The following is a 22,940-nucleotide window of genomic DNA, read 5'->3' on the forward strand; positions in this document are numbered from 1 at the left end:
GAAACAAGGGTGAAAAAATGTCATGGCTGCTGCTTCAGAAGCAGGTGCAAGTCTTCAAGTACCTACTGCCCCAAATTGTGCTAATGACAGCAATACCAAGTCTCAAGAAAATTTGCTTTCTATTTAATAAAGAGGTGGTCAGGGAAGAATGTAAATACATGAAGTTAACTGTAGAAATCAGCATGTTATTACTTCAGTTCTTTTTTGAAGTACACAGATTCAAGTTAAATGAATGAGAACAAGTGGGGAGAAAGTAAGAACAAAGAGAAGAAATGGAAAAAAGGAAAAGCAACATAAAAATCTGAGAGGAAGCAGCCTTTATAAAAGCAACTCTTACAGGAAATTCTGTCAGCTTTCAGAAGGGCAGAACTCCCAAGGCTGGCAGTCTCGCTCTCTGAATAGACCCCTTCAGGAAAAAAAAAAAAAAAAAAGCAGTATTTTCTTTCCTTTTGATCAAAAAAAATTAAAATTGCAACAATGTGGTGATCACCCACAAGCAATCTGAAATAACAAATTAAGAGCACAGTCAGTCTCTGTCCTACAGCAGCTCAAACCAAGCGCTAACACAACTGTGCACTAAAACATCTGACCCATTTGGGGCTTATGAGGTCCAGAATGTCTTCAGGAAGCGTCACGGGGCAACAAGCACTTTAATTATCAGTCTTCACACACTGATTTAGCATCAGCATTTGTTCACAGGCAAAATCTGAGTGCATAACACTAAGGTAAACTGCTTAGAAGTTTCAGACTGTGATAGTGGAGCTTGGTTGCTCCATGGGTGCCAATTATTAAAACAGACTGATAAAAGTAAGCCCCACAGAGAAAAACAACCCGGATTTGCTAATAAAAGTAAATAGCTACGATCCCCGGATGAAAACTGCTGTACAACCAAACATTTCATTACCAGTACATATATGTCAGTTTACACTAAAAAATGAAGGACAGAAAAGCCCCATGCTTGCCATCAGCCTTAGAGTTACCAGCCACTGGACGAGCTGCCCGAGCAACCTTACAAAATGTCATTTGTCACAATCTGGCTGCTTTGGGCAATATCAGATGAAGTTTCCAGCAATTTCCTGCCCTGCTCTCCATCACACAGGGGCTTCCCGCAGGCCCCACCATTTTTCTCAGTGGACGCAATCAAAACAACAGTAATTGCAGCAGACAACCACTCCTCCGCCACCAAATAACCAAAACCACTTAAACAGAAGCAAGCAAGTCAGCAGATTCACCAAAGAGTCAGTGCAAAAGAGTCAAAATTCAGGAAGGCTGGGTGATAAAATTCAGATGCTTTTACAGGTGGATGTGAAAAGAATCCACGCTGCAGTCTCCAGTAGTGCATTGGGGAGCATGGAAAAAAACCTGCTCTAAACCATTTCTTTTTATGAAGATAAAAGCCAAGCTTTAGGTTTGGTTTTCTATCTTGGTTGAAAACTTTATTTTACCAAGTCAGAACAAATACTCTACAGTCCCAGCTGGCCTAATCTCTGTGATTCCACTGAAGCATGTAAACTGCTGCAACTTTGATCAACGGATCCGTCACATCTTTCTACTGCCCAAAGTGCCCGTATGCTGTGCGAGGTGGGATTTCAATTCTGTTCTTACCAGCCAGGCGCTGCTTCAGTCTCAGCATCAGCAATAATGACAAAACATTGATTTCTGCAGGCAATGGCCCACAGGCACATCTAAAACGGGAGAGAAAAGCTGTACAGAGTTAAAGCGTCTCGCACCTTATTTCAACGGGGCTGGCAGAAAGTGCAGATGGGGGAATGAGGTTAAGGACTGGACGATCTCCTTCCACATGCAGTGCAACAAATGCAGCTTAGGACCAATGTTACAAATGTGTAAGAAATGCACTGCTCTATTAAAATATGGTTTAAAGCCACCCATTTAGAGAAGTTCTTCTGCAATCAACGATAGGTGTGCAGAGAATGTGAATTAGTGTGGTAAATGTCTGACGTATCTACTATCAGTAGAAGTACAGAATAAATCAGAGAACCATACTGGTTACTTAATATTCATACCTGTCATGATTTTATGGAAGCAGAATGTTACTGTAATCTTATTACTAGAACTGAAAAAGAGAGCTAATAGGCATGAAAGCAGAAGGTGTTTCATAAAATGGTTTAAGTTTGACTTCCTTAGTTGCTCTTTTGAAGATTATCCTAAATAATCCTGTAGAGTGACTACAGGTAGGTGAATAAAAAAGTATCTCTGAACCTGTTCATGAGAGGTAATCTGCTGCTTACAAGTTTCTGCAAACCAGGAGAAATGAAAGACATAAGCTGATTATTTTATCTCTTTTCTGAAGTGAGTCTGGGATGTAGCCTCTCCTTAATACTGTGATGTTGGGAAGCAATATGCTAAAACAAAATAAAATATGAAAGGACTGTGCAGCTTTTCATCTTCCTATTGTGGATTCAAACACAGCCCATCCTTTTAACCAAAACCCATTTTGGTTAATGGATGTCTGGTGATGTATATGAAATGAATTCATAATCTTTGATTCCTAGCAGATAAGATTTTTATCTTTTATCTTTACTCCCTCTTTTTATTCTGCGGTGTAGTCCTGTGCTGAATTTAAGGAACCACATCTTGCAGCCTACATTAGACCATGTCAAGAACACCAGAAGGACCCGAGCCAGCCCTAGCTCAGCTTCCTTCCCCTCTCCAAGACATCCACTCGCCTGTCCAGTATCACTGTGACTTTCACAGCTGCCTTTGTAAAGCCCACTGATGAGGGAACTGGGAAAGGGTAGTGCGTGGATGGGCACACTGAGCCTTGAAACATCCAGTGGGATTCTTGGAGATGAAATGTTCCTCAGCGCTTATTCCCTTCCAGCTCTCCCATTCTCAATCGGTAAACCAGCAGTGCACTGCACAGATGAAAGTGTGCCAAAGATTAAATTTATTTCTCTATGATACTACATCTATAGTATAGAGCCACTAAATTCACTGAGAAGAGGCTCAGGCTCAGTGCCACCTTCATTTTTGCACTACAGAGTCCATTGATGGATGCTCTGCTACCAAAAAAGTCCAGCAATATTTAGGTTTCTGACATGCTGATGTAGTTCTCTCTGTGAAGAGCAGAACTTGTTTACCCAAATCCATTTGGATAATGTCTGAGTCCTGTTCTTCACTGACTTGCATAGCTATGCAAATCCTTCACATGCATGAGCTGGGGCTGTTTACACTAACTGTAAAACATTCCCAGTAGAACTATCTTCCAAGCCTGATAAAATGCCATCCCAAAAAGTAGTGCACGTCTTGGGGGTGGTCATGAGTATCTCACCATGAAGGCCGTTAACCCATGTGATCACAATGAAGTTGTTGAACAAGTATCCTTCCTGACCTTCCAGCAGAATTCCCAGGAGTGTCTTCAGCAGAAAGTTGGATAACTTCTTTTGACCAGTGCCAACAGGGTTGAAGTTGTCTTCCGATTGTTCTTAACTATCGTTTATGGTCACAACCTCTTTTTTTTCATAGCACAATCTGCCAGTCAGTCTTGCCATGATCATTATTTTATTAATAGTAAATTGTGTTCCTGTTTTATCGTTTGTAAAACCTTTCTTTTCTTCATGCAAGATGGCTATTGAAAGCAACCTTAATTCAAGCACCTCCCTCATTGTAAGAGCTCACCTTTGTAAGTTTGATGTTCTTTAAGCATGGTGTTTAGGAACTTTCCCCTGCTTTTCAAAAACAGACAAAACAAGAAAGCAGTCTCTAAGAAACTCCATCTTCTTTTAGTTCTTTTTCCTGTAAAAACCTGTAGTGCTTTGTATGCTGTATGCTTTTAGCCGAAGGTCTTTCTTCGCCATTGGACTCATGCTTTAAGACTTGCAGAAAAATTGATGTGGAATTTGTAGATGTGGTGTAGGTAGCATTTGTGTATGGTCATGGTCATACATAAAAGCGGGAACTAATGATTTCCTTCTGCTCTGCAGTTTGCTATAGTTTGCTAGCCATGTTTTAGCCATTTCTAGCCATTAGAACCCAAACTAGACAGGTTAGATGCAGAAAATAACTGGAAAGAAATCAAAAGGGATAGTGGCTTTATTAGCCGACAGGCCTTACCAAGCAGTGGAGAGGGTTATTTAAAAAACTGTCGACAGAAGTCCTAGCAGATTCAAATCCACTTGAACTGCTTCAAGAAGGAAACCTCATCACAGGAAGTACATGATTCCCAGTGATCCAAGGTCAGATCAACCATCTAACGGAGGGGACATTCAAGGAAACACTGTATAGTTGGACAGGGCTCAGAGCAACCTGATCTGGTTGAAGATGTCCCTGCTCACTGCAGAGGGAGTGGACTAGATGGCCTTTAAAGGTCCCTTCCAACCCAAACCATACTATGATTCTCTGACAGTCGATTGAGAAGGCTAGTCTTTCGGATGACGGATCTTAGATGAGCAGAGCTCACGTTTCTCCTGCTAAATAAATAGTTTGTCATGATGAGCAAGCTGCAGTTTGATTTTTTGTGACACCAGAAGAGTTAAACCTGGATGCCCAGCTGGAGGATGGCAACACTAACATGTAATTTTAGTATCTGGAGATCACTATCTCCCCAAACCACTTGTTTCTCTCCCTAAAGCTCCTCAGCAACTTGTCTCTGCTCCCACATGGAACTGAGCTGAGGCAGAGCTGCTTCCCCATCGCATAACTTGGAGCATACAGTGAATGGCGAGGAGCTACAAGGAGTCTGACCCACAGAGCTGCCTTTGGGGTACATACCCATGCCTGTTCTTGGCCATCTGTCAGCATGCCCCATCTCTAGTCCCGGTACCCTCCAGCTCGCTACGTTCTCCCTTGCACTGCCTGTGTCTGTGGATGGTCAGACAATGACCAGCTGAGAGGACAGATAAGACATTCTCTGTACTCAAAGCCCTCCAGCCAGCAAAGACTAGACAAAAGCAATTCAGAGAAAATCTGTTCCATCCCTGTAGCCAGAAGCAAAACAAAAAACCAAAAAAAACAAAAACAAAAAAAGGACTTGGAATGAACAGAATCTTCTGAAAATATAGCTATTAAGCTCTACAAAGTCTCTGCAAAGCTACAAAGCATACATGAACTGCAATTTTCAGAGGCTTGTAACTCAGCCACCTTAAGGTATATGTTTGTGAGAACACCAAAAGCTTATTTTTCACATCAAGACCATTCCCCTATCAAACATTAATCCCTTGATCTACTGTTCAGAAAGAACAAAGTGTTGCTGTGAAATACGTACAGTGGCTTTGATATAAATTGCTGTACAGTGTAGTATTCCCTAATGTTTTTGTTTGACCCAAATCACTCTTAGCTGAAAATGAGCATAAAAGCTCAACAACCATAAGGATAATGAGACACGGACTGCATGCAGTTTCAGTCGGGGAAAAAAAAAAAAAAAAAAAGAATCAGTTTTGCAAAATTACAAACCGCAGAAAAGACAAGGTTGAAATCGCTACGTTTGACAATACTACCAGCTTTCTTTACAGTAAAACAAGGAACCACTAGTTTTGGTTTTAAAAAAAAAGAAAAGAGGGGACACCCTAGTGGCTTGACCTTCCTACCAGCATCACCACTGTAATGCTGACTTTGTTTATGTTCCTTGGCAGAGCATTTAAACACTACCCTCATTCCTTCCTGACTATAAAAGGATCGAATACCTATCCATTAACACATCGCTATGAATGCTAAGTGCCCTTAGGCAAATCATATCAAACTCATCCCCCTCTGTGGTCTGTCACTTCTATTGAGACTGAACTTTCCATTTGAGCAGTAGGTAGCCAGAAGATGGACCACCTCAGTGGGATAACATGGCACCATTACTGACTTAATATTACTTTATGTTTCTTCTTTTTCTTTCTCTGACTCTAGACTGTTGGGATTTATGACTCCTCTCTCTCTTGCTATGCCTTCTGTTGGTAGTAAATAAATAAACAGCAGGTAGATAGGGGTCTCGGCAGCTTCTGAAGAGCACCTGCAATTCATGCTGCAAAAAGCTGGGAGAAACGCCAGTGCTCTGATACCCTACCTGCCTTCCCTTTTCTTTGAGCCAACAAAAGATTCTCCAAAGACCCAGAAGGCCAGGACTTAGGGCAGAGTATGCAGTCTGCAGAGGCCAGAGGTCGTGTTGACCCTACCAGGTCCTCAGGTAAAGAGAGCAAGCTACAGCTTCCTGGGAGTATTAAGTCTTATGATCTTCTAGTCATAATAGGAACTGGGAAGAATGTAAATGTGCAAGACAATTCCCTGGTTGTTCTGTCATTCATAGGTATCATGGGACTGGAAGATACCTTAATTTTGCAGGGACTAGGAATTAATCCTGCTCCATAAGGCAGAGTGTTGGAACCTCATTCATTGGGAGCAGCTGAATTCCTGTTTCCTTCTGCATCTGTAATTTTTTGAATAACAAGAGAATTTATCCTAGTATAAAGCATGCAAAAAGCTGTACAGATGCTCACGCTGCTACTTATGGAATATCAAAGCAAAGAGAAAAATTAAGATTGTTAGGGAAGGAAATGACATTTTTAAACTTACCAGTGGATATGACAAACAATGGAAAAATGTCAAAAATGCCTTATAAATATATATATATATAAAAGATTGTTTCCTTCTAAATGTCACTTTTTTGTGCTTTTTGAAATACCAGTAGCAAGCTACCTAAAGGAGAGGTTTTGAACACGTATTAAAATAAGAACTCAGTAGGCAAAAAACCCTGTAGTTTTCATAGCTTTAAGCTGCATTTACTTGACGGGAACCTCAACATACTACCCACATTTTTATTCCTGACCCTCAGTTCATGGAAATATCAGAAAGACAAGGTCAAGTGTTCAGAAAAATGCAGTGATTGCAAAGGAATGGGAAATTTTAAGACCTGTGTCCTGCTTTTTTACTTGTCAGATGTTTAAAGAATAGGAAATCTATAGTCTCTTCAACTGTTATTCATTTCTTCCATTTTGGAGCACAGGGAAATTATTACATCAGAGAATATAATTACATTAAAAGCATTTATACTAGTAGATCAACTGCAACATTTACCTGATAATTAATTTTTGATACGTTAATTTACCTCCAGCTATGAGCATGTTATTTTAAAATCATACAAAGAAGTTAAAATCAAGATTTGGCATGTTGATTTATTATACAATCAACTGTAATTGTTTGCATTATTTTGTAATTGGGGTTAACTTACGGTAAGCACCAGGAGAGGGTACAGAGGATAGGTGACATCTTTATGGGATGGTAATGTCAGTCCCTCCTGCTCCTGTTTTCTCGCAAAGATTCAGATGCCTGTCAATGAAAGGCCGGTGTATTTTAATTAACATTGAATTGACATTAGACACTTGGAAACCAGAACATGCTTCTCAAGTGTTATATGATTTTAAATCACAGAATGCTCTTTAAAATAGCACCTCATTGTGAACTGTCCAGTGGTTTTTTAACGTAGAATGTAGTTTTCGTTGGTCCACTTTTTGGCTTGAGTCATTCTCAAAACACATTTCACACCACCCCATCAGCCACTGGCTTGTGGCAACTGAGTTTTTGCCACACAAACTGTTTAGCTTCAAAGGTTAAGAAAACAAAAAGACTCCAGAACATAAACATCTTTATATAGTACTACATACCTAGCATACCATTTTCATCAGTGCTTCAGTGCAGCCTCCAAAGCTCTAACACAGCATGTGAAATTTTGTAAGTTTGTTCATTTCTGCATTTCCCTGTATTTCGAACTAGCCAAGTGTCCCTGGCTACGGACGTTAGCAGGGAAGGTTGCCTTATGGCATGTTACTGATTTACCAGACACCACCAGATAGAATTGTTATGAATTTTATACCCTTGTTTGAGGGCTTTACAAATCCGCAGAGATATTCATCTTCTCTTTTATTGGGCTGAAGCGCCTGTGTTTCTTCTTACAAGGAAGTTGGTTGCATAGCGGGTGAATTGGATGTAATGAGTTTTGCCCAAGGGGGGGGTAATCCCTTCCAATTCGTTTACGCATATGTAAATGTCATTCCCCGAGCAGTATCTGAAAGCACAGTAAGCTTCCAGATAATCACTAAGTTCTTTTCAGCTTGCCTTAATTCAGGAAAATATTTAAAGTCGATTTCTTTTTTGTTTTTTTTTTTCCCCACCTTGTGTTTATGTCTCCCAGACATTCCTTGCCCTCCTGGATGTGAGGCTGTTAAGTCCCAAAGGAGCCAAGCTGCAGGAGACTTTCCTGGTTTGTTCACCTGCAGAAGTCAGGCTTGAAAGCTTTTACTCAAGTTTTCACCTTATCTCCCACTCAGTTGTGGACAAGTACAGGTGCCCAGTTTTAAAATTCTGTCTCTCAGGACAAGAGGCAATAAAGAATATTCACTCACTGGAAGTCACAGGGCCAGGTCACAGTTTAGTAACATCTGGCTTTCTGAACAGAAGGGAAAAAAAGAAAAAAAGCTGCACAAACAGAGGACACATAACTTCATCGGTCCCCTGAAGTGTACAACAGACAGTTAGCATTTTTCTCATACTGAACCCAAGTACTCACGGTCACGTTTCCTTCCAGGTCGCAGTTGGGATGGCAGATGTTCTCCCAGTGTGTTACTCTCCTCGCATCCTGTAGTTGGGATTGCCAATGTATTCAAGTTCCAGAGTATAAACAGGAGTTAGCTCAATGAAGCAATTGTTCATTCTGCTATTTTATTTCTGCTAAATTATGTGAGCTCATTTTGCAGGCTTCTCTCGGATTCCTGCTTTGGGGAAGCTCAAATGTGAAGAGGTGAGGGACAGACCTGGTGGCACCGTCATGGTCTAACCCCAGCTGGCAACCACGCACCAGGCAGCCGCTCCCTCACTCCCCCACGGTGCTTGCAGTTGCTGTCAGTAAGAATGCCTCCTGCTGTCCTGCATGGCTGGGGGGCACTGGAAAAAACATTTCACACTCATTATTAAGTCATTAACATGCTTTTTTTTTTTTTTCTTTTGCCCTACATTTGGTGTGTTTAGGGACTCGTCAGTGCTAGTTCTTTATAAACTGATCTGTGTGATCAACAACGGACAAATTCAGTGTCCTTTGGTAGATCAGACATATACAGGTTTATCCTGAGATATTACAAAAAAATTTTAATAGGGTTGTAACAGGAAGAAAAAACTTGATTAAATGTATTGGTAACAGCTGATACTGTTCAGCTGAGTATCGAGTAATGAAAACTCAGTATGTGTTGTAGAATATAGCGATTTAGAAAAGGCAAACAGAAATGAGCTGACAGATGGGCTGTGCGGAAGACAGCGCAGCGCTTACTACCCTTGTGCTGCCTGGAACTGGACAGAAAGATTGCAAGTCTTCTCAACAAGGACAGATTGCCAGTTGTCTGTTTGGTTGTTGTCCCAGCCTGAACCATAATGCTCTTTCAAACCGTGGTCCGTACAGTGCCACCAAGACTCTTCCCAGCACGTTAGTTTCTGTAGCTGCACACCATAACTTCCTGTGTTTTTCACATTTCCTGGAGCTTGGGGAGCTGGAATTCTCCAGTGACTGGCTAGTCTGAAGAACGATTACCAGGGGTGGCACAGAACAAGCACCCTTGTTAGGTATGTGCAGTCCTGGAGCTGTCAAGAGGCAGAACCAACCTTGTTACCGGGGTCTTAAAATAGTGATACACTACCCGGTTAATACAACAGCAGAGCAGAAGATAGATAGTCTATAGGCAGAGGATGACAGCAATGCAATGGCCAAATACCTCTTGGAAAGATGAAAGAAAACTGGCTTGGGATCTGCAAGAGTAGACCAGAACATGTCATCATCAAGATTTAATTACATCTTCTGTTGGGATACTTGTTGAGATAACTTCTCTGGCCATCTATTTTATGTATCCTTGATGGTATCCAGGATAATACGTATCCTGATGATCCATAAAAACTCATGTTAAAATCAGTAGGCTAATGACCGATATAGTGTATTTAATATAAGAGAATTTCACCACGGGTCTCTCTCAGTGAAGGATGAGCATTACCAAGCACAGTATGTTGTGATTAGAGATATTATTTTTTTCTTAGAAAGACAACTAACGTTCTCTTTTAAGACTTCTGTTATGTAAACACTTTCAGCTGAAGATTAGGTTCCCAGCCATCTCTTGAATAAGCTAACTAGGCTGAAGTCTTTTCATTAGACCCATTTTTGACCTTGATACTTCATAATCACTTTGAACTCTCTCCAAATTTTCAGCACTGTAAAAATGCTGGATGTGAGAATTGGGTACATTTTAGTAAGTAATCTCTCCATTAGCATATGGAGAAATAGTATAAATGTTCTTATACACACACCTGTCTTTGCAGGCACTAAACTTGCTTTCCTGACAAAGATTGTTTACTTGGAACAAAACAAACCAGACCTGAGTCCCTATTTAAGTTTACAGTAACTCCTCCTCCACTGATCTCTTTTGGAGAGCCTCCACTCAGAGTTTGAAGGTCACCATTACCAAGGCTGAACTGGGAAGGTTTCAGTCTGAAAACAAACACTCCATCGAAGCTGGATGCAGCTCAAAGTAAGTTTTATAGTGCGGGAAAGCCAAGTAAGCTACTTGCATTGTTTAGACAACTTTGAAGACGTAAGTCACAGGCCGTGAGGAAAGGAACCATCCTTTAAAAATGTACATTCAGAAACCAGCATTTGGGACAGCTTAAACACACTTCTCTTGCTCACTTGTAGATATATATAGTGACTATAGCTACCAGCATACTGGACATAGACTCAAAAACACTCTGCCTGGGAAGAATGACAGGGTGAGATGCTGTTCTCACAAATACTGATTTTTAGTTTAATGCTATAGACAGTTATTTAAGCAGCTCTGTGCGTTGAATCGCAACATCATACAGCTACATCTGCCTCTGTAGCTCTTTGTGCACATGATGATGCTAACGTCAAGAGGTACCAACATGCGTAGGCTTTTGTCTAAATTAGGTTACTTGCAAGCCACCTCAGAGCTCATTGTGTCAGCAAAAAGCCTCCATATCTTTTGCCAAACAATTTTCCTCTTATTTTGAAATACACTAAGAGAACTGGTTGATAATGTTCTGGAGGAACTGGAGCTTGGCAGAACATTGTTGGAAGCCCGGCCTGGAGAGGGACAAGGGTGATGCTGGATTTGAATTGCCCAGGTGTTGGAAGTTGTAAGGCATTTAGCTTTTTGCATTATTTTGCCATTCATAGATGATACAACATTAACTGAGGAGCTGTAGCCACAGCATAAATATTTAAAAGTGTACTTTGTGTTGTTAATGGTGTAAGAGGAACCACATAGAAAACCTGAAGCTAAAATGCAGTAAAACTGAACATGAGTTTTGAGTAAATCTATGTCACATTGCTAGGAAGCTTGTCTGGCTGAGTTGATCTCATGTAGAAATCTTTATCAGTTTCTATTGGCCCATCCTTGGCTCTACAGAAAAGTGGCACTTGGTCTCCTCACTCAAGCTGTGTGTCCTCCCACCTGATTCTTGTTACTTCCAGAGGCGTTGCTCCTTGTCGCTTTATTGTTCCCGGTGCATGGCATTTTTAAAGCTTCAGCAATTTATCTTGAGAGCTGACAGGACATTTTAAAACATCTCTTCAGTCAAAAATGTCAAGTAGGCAACATTGGTATGGATCCTGATGACCCTTGCGATTGAGAACCACTCAGGGAGATAAGGTTGTTGCAACATTGTCTTTGTTCCCAGTGATAAATTTAAAGTGACAGTTCTAAGGCAATCAGTTTGAATCCCAGAGATTTTCCTTTGCAAAATAATGAAGACTAAATTGTTTTAAAACTTTGTTGAGTAAAGAATTTGGAACTCTAAAAGACAAAAGTTTTTCTAAGTTTTGAAAAACATAGTCTTGGACTTTGAACTGAGTGACGGAAGAGAAAGAAATCTTAATCTCAAGGTCTCAAGAGTCTGCAAATGTGAAAATGCTTTCACATTTAGCTGTTGATTTGTTTTGCTTCATTTTTGGTGCCTCACCCTTAGAATAAAGATTCATAAGCAGATTTTTTTCCTAATGGTTTGACTTTGGTTTTCTCACTTTATGTATTATAGCCTACTTCAAAAATTGCAGACCCTTAACAACAGAGTAGATGAGGGTCATACGAGCATGCAGTTAGAGGAACCTAGGGAATGCATGATTCCCAGCAGAGAACAGCAACATTCATTTACACAGTGGGTTTCGTACCTGTTGAAGTCTTTCCTGGTAATAATATTCAAAGTATTGTATGAGTAAATCATCTCCAGGGTGTTAAAAATTTTTTGTGTTATTGCCAAGAGTGAGCACGGAGGATCTGCTTCCAAACAAATGCAGTAACTGCTTGCTTTTCATCCAACGTTAAGATTGCCTCTTTCAGGTTTTTTAATACGTTTGATGTTAGTGAGATGGTTGTTGTTGCTGCTTTGGTGGCTGTTCACTATGAGTTTTGAGAACAAACTGATATTAAACCTAGTGTCCAGCTCTGAGTCTCTCACTGTCTGATGATGACGGTGATCCTTTTTTTAGCAGTCACTAGCATATGCAGAGGAACATCTTCCTGCGTGATTTATCCTAATTTACATAAAGCCAAGATCAAAGTGCATTGCACCTTCAACTTCTACCTAATATCCACATCCTCCTATAGATGCTTTGTGAACCACTGTAACAACGTGAAAACAGGCACTCCTATGAAAAACAAAAAAAAGCTCTTTGGAGACAAACTTCTGTGATAACTGCTGCATCAGAGATGCTCCGGAGGCTGACAGCCTCTCCAGTGCCTCTCCTGGGCTGAAGAAGTTGGAAGTTCCTTAGTGAGCTCCTTGACAGGCTCTTTATCTCTCTGCTGTGGGAAGGATTGGCACAAGATGAAGATGCTGACCCACTGGTGTCTATTTTCGGTCTGTTCTTGTTGGTCAGTGTGGCTTAACCCATCTGTTTTTTCATCGCCCTTGCTCACCTTCTTCTTTACCAGCGTAGCAGAGCCACCCAGCACCTGCTGGGCTAATCCAAGTGCAGCTCTCCCACCCGAGTGCACCAGAAGAACAGGTTTTTAAAGACAAAGGTGTGATAATTTTTTAACACCTCTTCTCTTTTTCTCCTCTTGTGGCAGACCACTGCCTCGCCCAAATGATGAGCAAAGCCAAACTCCATTCCAGAAGCATTGCTGACTCTCTGGCTAGTCCTACGAGCAGCCTGCCAGCTCTGCTAGCCAAACCAAATGTCTGCATTAGCCCTGAGGGAGGAGGAGGAACCATTTTATGGCAGCTGTAAAAGGTCACGCAGTAAACACCGGCGCTACTGCTCATCTGTTGTCCTAACTGATCCAAGCAGTTTGGATGCGTGTGCGGTATGCATGTGAGCAAGCGCTTCAAAGCTCTCTCCTGGCTCTTCGAGATTCAGGTTACAAACTAGAGAATTAGCAAAATGTAGTTGATTAATTTGGGTTTCTTCTATCTCATCTGAGACTGGTTGGTCAAATGAGATGGGTCTCAAGACCTATAACACATGAAAACCTCTGTCTTAAAATACACATTCTGCCTTTCTTGCATCAATCTGTGCAAGATCCAGGGCTTTTGGGCTTTGTTTGTTTATGAGCATAGGGGCATTCCAAGAGATTACAAATATCTAAAAGTCTAACGTTGTTTCACAGTCAGGGATGTACCAGAAATCTTCTGATTTGGCTTCTCCTAAGAACAGAACCAAGCTAGTTCCATTGTTGTGATTAGTTTTCATATTCTGAGTTTAGGAGCCTTTCCTTCTGCTTGCACAGTTGGTTTTGCAATATGTTTACATGTTCCCATGTCTTTCAGCCATATCTCCCTGCAAGGATGTATTCAGGAGATTCCCTGAAACATCCAATAATGCTACCGACCTCAAATTCTTGTCTTTAAGAAAGTTTTGCTTGTTCTGTATGCTACCAATTATATTCTGCAGAACAGGTAAGTTTTATTGTCCTGGAATGCTTCCTACTCCTCCTCTTCCCTCCCACAAATGATAGTTATGCCAGAACTTTCCCTCATTTAATTATATTTTTTGCAGTCTTTCCATATTAAGAAAATTATTTGCAAGCTTTTACATATATGTTTTTTTAAAAAAAGACAAAGTTTTCCTGCTCTCTATTGCTGCTGTATCCACTTGCATACTGTAACGTGATGCTATCCTTTCCATTCTTCAGTGGCATCATCCGGAGGGGCCGGGATGATGATGAAAGTTGTGAGAAATAATCAGCTCTGACTGAGGAACTTTTTTGTGCTGCAGCAGGTCACCATTTTAACAAAACATCTGGAAATTTATAAAATCTTGTGTTTGGAATTGATTCATTATCAATGTAATGTTAAAGAAGATCCAGCAGCTGGACAAGCTGATGAATACTGGAAAAAGTGAACTTGTAAGGCTGTCTGAACTGCTGAAGATACAGAGGACCTACGTCTCCAGTAACACTTTTGGTTCATTATGCCCCTGAAAATTTAGGAGAAAAAAATAGAAAGAAAAAAACCCCTAATTATTCCAAGGTACGTTTGATGCTTGTTATCCTTCCAAAATGACTTTTTGTTAACAAGTGCCACAATTGTACATTACAAAATTTGTGTGTTTTTTTCCTGATGCTTTGTAACACTTGCAACAGCATTATTATAAAAAAGTAAAACACTTGATGTTGCCCTTTCCTGTAGGGCTACTACACGGGTAAAATTTAAATCTTTAGCAGTCCTGCCTTGGTTTAGGTTTGGTGAAGAACTGGTAAATGCTAATGAATGAGCAGCTGCAGGACTGTATTGCATCTCAAGAGGGCATGTGTGTAGATTCATACTCTCAACAGTCTACATGAAATGAGGTTAAGATCTTAAAATCATTTAGAAAGCAAAAACGGATGCCTGTGCAGCTGCCTTAACACATTGCAGAAGTCAGGCGTGACCGCACACTGCTTTTGAGCCTCCTCCGAAGGCAGCAGCTCCGGGATTGCCTGCCCACCACTTTCCCTGCACATTTCCAAAACTCCTGGCAGACTTGGCAAAACCAGCTCAAGGGCTGAGCCGCACCAGTAATTTTCGATGAGTTTGAGTAGTGCAGATAGGCAGACAACTGCCTGCCGTGAAATTACATACTTTAAAGGCAGCTCCACAGCAAACCGTATTTCATCAGTGGTGGGGTCCGTAAAATAATGGCATTTTTAATTGGATGTCTGCCTTGTTTAACGCAGAGCCTGAGTACTACCCTCTGAATGCACAACTGATTTATTACTGTCCTCAATAAATCCATTTCACTGTAAATAAATGTTTACATTCAATCCACTACTATGTATATTTAACATTTCCAGCATGATCTCTTCATAGTCTTCAGGTGAAAGTACATTGGTTCAGTATGAAAACTAATGAATGTATTATTCTACTGCTTCTAGTGAATGTGGGGGTTTTGCCACCATTTTAGAGATAAGAATTAAGATAAAAATAGTTCAGCGGAGGGGAAAAAAGATTGTTTTGGTTGAATAGTCTGGGGCTTGTTTTCCAGGTTATTTAGCAATCTGTAAGTACTTTGAAATTGCAGTTTTCAATGCCTGCATATTCATGGGCTAACCTACAGATGCCTTGCATTGCACACAGAATATAAAGAACGTACAATTAATGTGAAACTGGATTAAACCTTCTGGTGGGATTACATAGGCAGCGTCAGGGAGAAAAATCTCTTTTCTCATGTAAATAAGTGTATAAAGTCCTTAATTATGACTTGAGTGATTATGTGCCAGAAGTACTAATGATAAGAAATATTTTGTATTTTAAGAAGTATATTGGGCAAAATGTTCTATTTGGTATCTGGCCCAGTATAATAAAGGGTTTTTTTGCTTTTTACCGTAATGTGTCCTTGTATTAGATAATGTACTGTGTTTTAATCCTGACTTTTACATCCATGGTCTTTGGTTGTCCTGAGACTTTTGAACTCTGATCAGCAGCTGTTATTTGTGGTTCTTTCTCCTTTCTTCTACCTTGGTTCCTTAAATTCATCTTTAATTGGATTAGGAGAACTCCTAACGTCAAAGTCTACCCTTCCTCCCACAGCAGATACTCATACTATACCAGCAAAGCTCATACTTCAGACAGTGCCAGATTTCTGAGTCACTCGAAGATTTTAAAAAAATTAAATTTATAATAGTGCCTTGGAAAATATGACATTACTGGGAGTTTCTCACAGAAGTTTTCTGCTCTGAGAGCATCCGGCAGGCCATGCTTATACAGTTCCCACCGTGCAGAGTTTAGATCATTCCTAAATCCTCAAATTCTTTCTTGCCACCAAATCCCAGAATTGATCAAGCCTGCAGAGTGAAGGAGTAAAAAGTGGAGGATGAGTAGAAAACAGATATAGAAAACATCTTCAGGAATGTCACTTATGGGTGGATGGAATGAAGCAGAGTTCCTGTGTAAGAAAGAACAGAATTAAAATTACAGTAAATCCACCATGAAATGGTGATTTAGGTTCTATAATCAAACTCCATCAAAGCAGTTTTGGCTCCAGCTGTATTAGTTTGTCAAACAAATGTTCTAAAGGTGCTACACTGGAAGAGCTGTGTTTAAGACTTCAGCACTTGTTTTCAAACAAGCCAAAGCCCAGAGCCTTGGTATTTCATGAAGCTAAAGTGTATTTTCAGGATTTGGATGTGGCAAGTAGGTGGTCTGAGCCACTGAGCACGACAGGGAGAACCAACTGAAGTGGTTACTGCGCCAGAATTATCCCTAGTGCAGCATGAAAATGGGCCATCAGTTGAAAGAGAAATCATCTTCTAGGATGCTTTACAATAAGTAACATCAACAAAAAAACCACAAAGCCTTGAGGTACCTTTTCTTCTTCCTTGGAAGTCTTTCCAGACTCCTAGGTACCACCTACTATGTATCTTTTCAGGCCTGGACCTTCAACTTTTTGTTTTCCATCCGCAGGTGAGAATTCTGGGCCATCATTACTGTAATAGTGGCAGATGGCACAGAGTACGTGACCAAATATATTATTATTCTTTCTGTTCACCACAGTCAAGAATTCTCTTTTTCTTCCAATTTCTTTCCTTGAAAAGCATGCTGATGCAGTTGAGACAAACTCTTACTCCCCTTCCCCCCACTCCCACCACCCAAAAAACCAAACAAACAAAAAAACCCCACAAAAAAACCCCAAAATCCAGTTGTCTACATTGAGCAACTAATTTCTTTAGCAAAAGGCAAGAGAAACAGTGGGGAGCTACACAACAGACACTAACTATAGGACAGGAGCTTAGACGTGCACAAAAACAGTAGCTAGGAAAAAACCCCAGTTCTTCATGTATTTTCCAATATAGTCTCTCTGAATGTCTCTTTGCAGATGGCAGCGTGGGAGGAAAACTTGGAATTCCAAACACAGTCCTGCTATCTAAAAAGCTCTTTGCAAAATGAACTGACTGCAGGAAACAGAACAGGGTGGAACATTTTTAAATTGCTCGTAAATCTGAAAATTTACTTTTGCCTTTCTTTTAGGTTGCTCAAATGTAGAAAGTGGTGCTCACTCCTTCCTGTACGGGTGGAAGATTTCTCTATGGACACTCCATTTGAGCAACACGATAATTGGAACATGGCTTTAGAAAGCTGGTACAGTGGAGACCATGCAGTCGTTTTCCCAGGAGAATACGAGGCTGTAAACTTCAACTACAGATGTTATTATTGGACCTTAGTATTGCATTCTCTGATAATCTACCTCTGTCTTTCTGAAACATAGCTCAAAAGCAGTCCTGGTTAACGGTTTTTACCAAATGATAGGAAACAGGAAGTTTCCCAGAGCTTTTAATGGGATTTAAAACTCTCAGTGTGAAAATAAACAGCCGAGTATGATTTGTTAGCTACTACCTAGGGAAAACATACTGTGCAACTCGAATACAATATAGCAGGAATTCAGTGAAAAATCAATTTCATAAAACATATGTATATATAAAAATATACATATTTTATGGCAGCATAAAGTTAAGCAGTAGCAGCACCTCTAAAATAGACAAGCCCTCTTCCCTAATGGATATTGAAATGTGTTGTTTGATGTTGTTGGTTGGTCGTTTTTTTTAATAAGAACACCAACATCGGCACTGTATTTAACACTCCCATAAGGTAACAGGCTTAATAAGAAATGAGCATCAGCAAACTTTCCAGCCACACTTCAGTAACTCACACCTTGCAGATTCAAAGCCTGCAAGCACTGAACACCTGCATTCACTCGTGCACGTTTCCTTGTTCGGGTTGATGCCTACACCATCACATGTATCTTGCAAAACATGGCATTGGGTACCAAGTTTTATCTTTTACTCCATCAGGTTTTTTTATGCTTTTTAGTATTCCGAAAGTAATACAAAAGCGCTCCTTCAGCTGTCCCTCGGTCCCAGTGTGCTGTTTTAATGGGCATTACCTCCAGGAGCGAAGGGTCACTGCCATACATCCTGCTAAAGCTGGCGGTTCTGCGACAGGAAGGCTTGTGCTAAGCGGGAAAGCAAAGCTCCCAGCAGAAGAAATACAGATAAACGGAATCCGTTACTTGCCCTTTTAGCTCTGCCTTTTCTGCCCAGGCACACTGCAAACGCACATGCTTCACCAACACTAAGGCAGCACCTCCTGCTTCTTTAAAGGACCTCCTCATCCTGCTAGACCCAACGTAGCCTCACGCAAAGCTACTGGTGAGGACTTTTTATCCAGTTTGCTTTAAGGATGCATTAATGTATCTTTCCATTATTGCCAAAAGGAAATACCAAGCAGGTTTCAGAGCTCTTGACAGTGTCAGGAGAAAAGCACGAGGAAGCTGGTGAGCAAGCAACAAGGGAGATTTGGAATGAGGCGATGGAAAATGTCAGTGAGTCTCAGAGCTCATGTGTGCCAGTGCAGCATGCCCTTCTGCTGCACACAGCGAGGCCACACACTCTTGGCAGACAATGTTTGAACTGACAAAGTGCTTGTAGGCAGCCATTTTCAGATCTCTCTCCCGTCAAAGCACAGGGTGAGCAGACACATTCCAGATTAGAAGCCTTCATCTCAATTATTTTGCTTTCAGAGACAGGTAAGGCATCACAATCTCGCATGCTAAGCCGCTCACCTTGATAAAGTTGTACCTGTGACATGAACTTTCCTCCAGCTGGCATAACTCACCCTATTTTTTTATTTGAAGGCAAAAAAAGAGATCAATTAGCTAACTGCAATGCTAATTTGGTCAGTGTTCTTAGGAGCAATTCAGTGTGGGCACACTTTTAACACATGCTCTACAGACCAAGTACAAATGTTTCTAAATAACTCCATAGAGAGACTCTTCCTATAAAGAAACCGCTTAAGGGAAAAGATTTCCTTTCAAGAGAAGGACTTATCCTCCTTGGAGATGATGGGATACCATGTCGATGCCACAACTGACCACTTAGTTTTCCTTTAAACTTCCTCCAAGCAAGGATCATAGCATAGTTCATCCGATCACATGTTGAATTTCTCTCCACTGGTGGCGATCTCTCTATGGCTAAAGACATTTTTCCAGTTGTTACCCTGGAGTACACTGTGCAAAGTGCTCCTGGAGTACCAGTGTGTAGAGTAGAATAACCTGCATATTTACTCAAACAAAGCAATAAAAGGCAGACACTTAGATTTCCTCTGTGACTGACTAAATACCACCTCAGAGACAAAAGCAAAGATGCTGTTTCTCATCCCTCTTGTGCAGAGACACACAATCTATGCCTTTGTGCTTTGTGTTCCGCTCACCAGGCTTTTGAAACTTGAGCCGTTCACATTTTGTTTAATGCACCATGCTGCATTAAAATCACGCAGGCAAGCACATCGTCCATAAATTAAGAAGTTGATTTAACACCAACTTCCTAATGAGTTGGTAGCATTGTTAGTATTTATGTGAGAGGTTTTTAAACACAGCAGATTACTTAATCAACTGACCAGTGTTGTCCTTCATATTATGGGTTTGACGCTATTGCCAATATTACTTTTACTCCTCTCCTTTTCCACTTGGAACCGGAAAACCAGAATAATCTGCAATTGTTTCCAAACCCCCTCATGAGAGCTTTGTGGTATCAAAAGCCCAAGACACAAAGCTAAATGTACCTTAGGTTGGGACAGCAAAGAACAGTCAACGGTGGCTGCTGAGCGTGGTCAGGTGACCATAGCAAACTGTGTACGAAGGTGCGAAGGAACTGGTGTCTGTGCTCGCTGGGGCTGCTCTGACCGCCAGACAGCGAGCTTACTGGGGCTCAGGTAGCTCTTCCTGAGTTTCAGATAACTGATTTTGTTGCACAAGAAACATGAGCACTCTGACAGGTTGGTTTCTTGAAACAAAGCACAGATCAACTTACTGACACAGTAAATTCATTGCAAGCTCATTTTTTGCTCTGAAAAATGTACATGTCATTTCAGGTTAATATTCAGTTTTCTGTACCCAGGCTGTTTAAGCTCCTCATTAGCACGTCAATCCTTGTTTAGACTGTGCTATTAATTTCTGGCGTGGGAAGTGCAGGCAAGGCTTACTGCTTTCCCACTTAATGGTCCTGATGGATGAGATATTAAAAACCAGACTGAATATTGATAAGCAGCATTTTTGTGCTTGACACTCCTTAATATGTAAAATACTAGGCACATAGATAAAACCAACTAAGCTGTAATTTGTAGACTGTAATTAGTCTGCGGCACCTGCTCCCTCTGCAATCTGTGACGTGAGCGCTCCTCAGGACCCGTATCCTTGCCAGCTCCATCCCAGCAGCAACTCCCAATGCAGGTGTGTGAACTATGCAGTCTCATACGTTATTAAATCTGGCTGTACCCTCAAATACCCATATTTTTTTTTAACAATTCTTACAAGCAACATGAAATTACATTTAATCTTTTTGTTAATGAACAGGGCTCTGGTGTTGAGCTGTACCCAAGAAGCACAGCTATCTTGGAGTTACAGAATTCATCACTGCAATCATACCAGTACCAGGGAGACCTCCTGTCACAGCCAGGGCTGCACTAATGCTAAGGTGACTTATTTTGGTCTTTATTCAGTAACAGTGAAAAATAGCTTTGCAGATACAAATTAGAATAATTTTTGTAAACAGACTGGAGAAACATCAACTTTACTCTAAAAAAGGGAATTTCTTTAGCTAGGACTTAACATCAAAGTGTGCCCAGTAAAACCATTTTTTGCTAGTATCATAGAATATTGTACACATCCTTGATAATCCCTGGTATCCTATTCCACCTCCTAAAAGTTACCAGTAACTTACCAGTAGAAGTATGGAAATGCTAATGGTAATTGTGTAGTTGAAAGCAGGCTGCTGCAAAGGGCCCCACTACACATGAAGACCTCACCAGAACAAAACCTTCAGTGAAACAGCATGACTCAGTCATGGAACCGCTGGCAACACTGTGCTCCAAGGGGAGGCCATCTCACTGGAGTTCATCTGAATTTTTCCCAGTACCTCTGGTTCTGTTTCTGCATGTGTAAAGACTGAGGCAGTGCTGAACAGCCTGTTGCTGAGGGGCCCTCTCTTAAGCTCTGGTCTGTGCTCGCCTTTCATCCGTCTCTCCTTCCTCCTGTTTAAATGCTGACTTCTTTTGAAGACCAGTAAGAGCTAAAGGAAATTAGAAAGCTTTAACAGATACTAGATCATACTTCAGACTTGTAGGTGAAATACTAACATTATTAACTATAGTTCTTTTTAAAATCGTTTGCCATCTGCTTCATGTTTCTGGGTTTGTGTTAGTAATGCAACTGAGCTAACACAATGTTTGAGGGACAAGCCAAGGAAAGCAAGTTTTGTCTGGATGCAATAAATACGTATGTGGAAAGGCAAGGGGGCCAACACTACAACACATCTTTCAGCATCCATCCCTTCTGATTCCCTAACAGGTTGTTCCTGAACCCAAAATGGACTGAGTAACCGTTCTTCAGTCTACAGAAAAGTCTACAATCAGCCAAAAGGACTGGGGAACTTACTGTGTTAGATGACGCAGAAGATAATACATGCTCCAAATGAATCCCATATTGAAGTTTGGAGATGAATACTGATACACTTGATGATATAGTTCATAGCTGGGTATCTAAGCTTCATGTGCTGTCTGGCTTTTAGCAGTTTTGATTAAAGAAAGTCCTTCACCCTTACCTACGGTTTTAAGAACTCTGTTAGAAATACGAAATATGTTGGAGTTGCTTTGAACTTCACTCAAACACCAACATCTTCCACACCCCAGTAAGCACAACTAATTATTGGTTCTGAATAAGCATTCCAGTTGGATTAGTGGTGAGTTTAATCTCATCAGACTTGGTAATGTAACAGGATTCATACCGAGCTGTGCCCACAGATGTCTTCCTCTGCTGCTGCAGTACATGGCACATGCAAGAGGCAGTACCTGCCTGCTGCTGCCCCAGGCAGCACAGCTGGTATTGTGGCCATGCAATAAGAGGCAAGAGAGCCCAACAAGTTTGGGCCAAAAAACCCCATTCACACACATTTATAGTAAGCTGGAGCACTTCTCTCCTCTTGCTCACACAGGTGTTCCTACACAACACTGCCTGACTGTAGGAAACCTTTGAGAGGAACCTGCCCCTGAGCGCACCCCGTGTCACTCGCCCCTGCTCAGGGTCACCTCCCAGGTGCTAGTCTGAGAGGTACGGAGGAACCCACACCTCACTGGAGGGCTTTTTACCCCCTCTGTGTAAATATACTTCTAGATGCACCAGGCAGCTAGCTGACCTTTGAATGTCTGGAATCCACAGGCTGCAATCAATTTCAATGAATTCTCATTAAAGAATTGCTGTCTTTCACATGCATTTGGAAGAAGGAAGCGTGACTATTTTGGAGGAGCGATGCAAATGAACACTGCCTCAGACGAAAGGCACAGTTCACGCTGCTGAGATCACTTCAGGTTCTGCAGAGACAAGAAGCATCACATCAGTCCTGAAAAAGGTATTCCGTGTTCCTGCGTTATCTGGATCAGCAAAAGAGCTCATCATCTGCTGCGCCATGAAGTGTAACACA

At 41.1% G+C, this 22,940-nt stretch overlaps 1 protein-coding gene across 1 annotated transcript in view; it reads right to left on the reverse strand.

Annotated features, from left to right (window-relative positions):
* Positions 1 to 631: 631 nt before the first annotated feature.
* The window catches only part of DHX9 (DExH-box helicase 9), a 51,660-nt gene continuing 29,351 nt past the window's right edge, over positions 632 to 22,940 (reverse strand). The window contains exons 28-30 of the mRNA XM_055815382.1: positions 8,112 to 22,830; positions 7,172 to 7,269; positions 632 to 1,685 (exon numbers count right to left, since the gene is read on the reverse strand). Of these exons, the coding sequence (XP_055671357.1) occupies positions 22,805 to 22,830 (26 nt within the window). The 3' untranslated portion in view covers positions 632 to 1,685; positions 7,172 to 7,269; positions 8,112 to 22,804. The remainder of the gene's footprint in view (positions 1,686 to 7,171; positions 7,270 to 8,111; positions 22,831 to 22,940) is intronic.

The sequence above is a fragment of the Falco peregrinus genome, chromosome 10 (genome assembly GCF_023634155.1).
Source record: "Falco peregrinus isolate bFalPer1 chromosome 10, bFalPer1.pri, whole genome shotgun sequence".
Classification (NCBI taxonomy): Eukaryota; Metazoa; Chordata; class Aves; order Falconiformes; family Falconidae; genus Falco; species Falco peregrinus.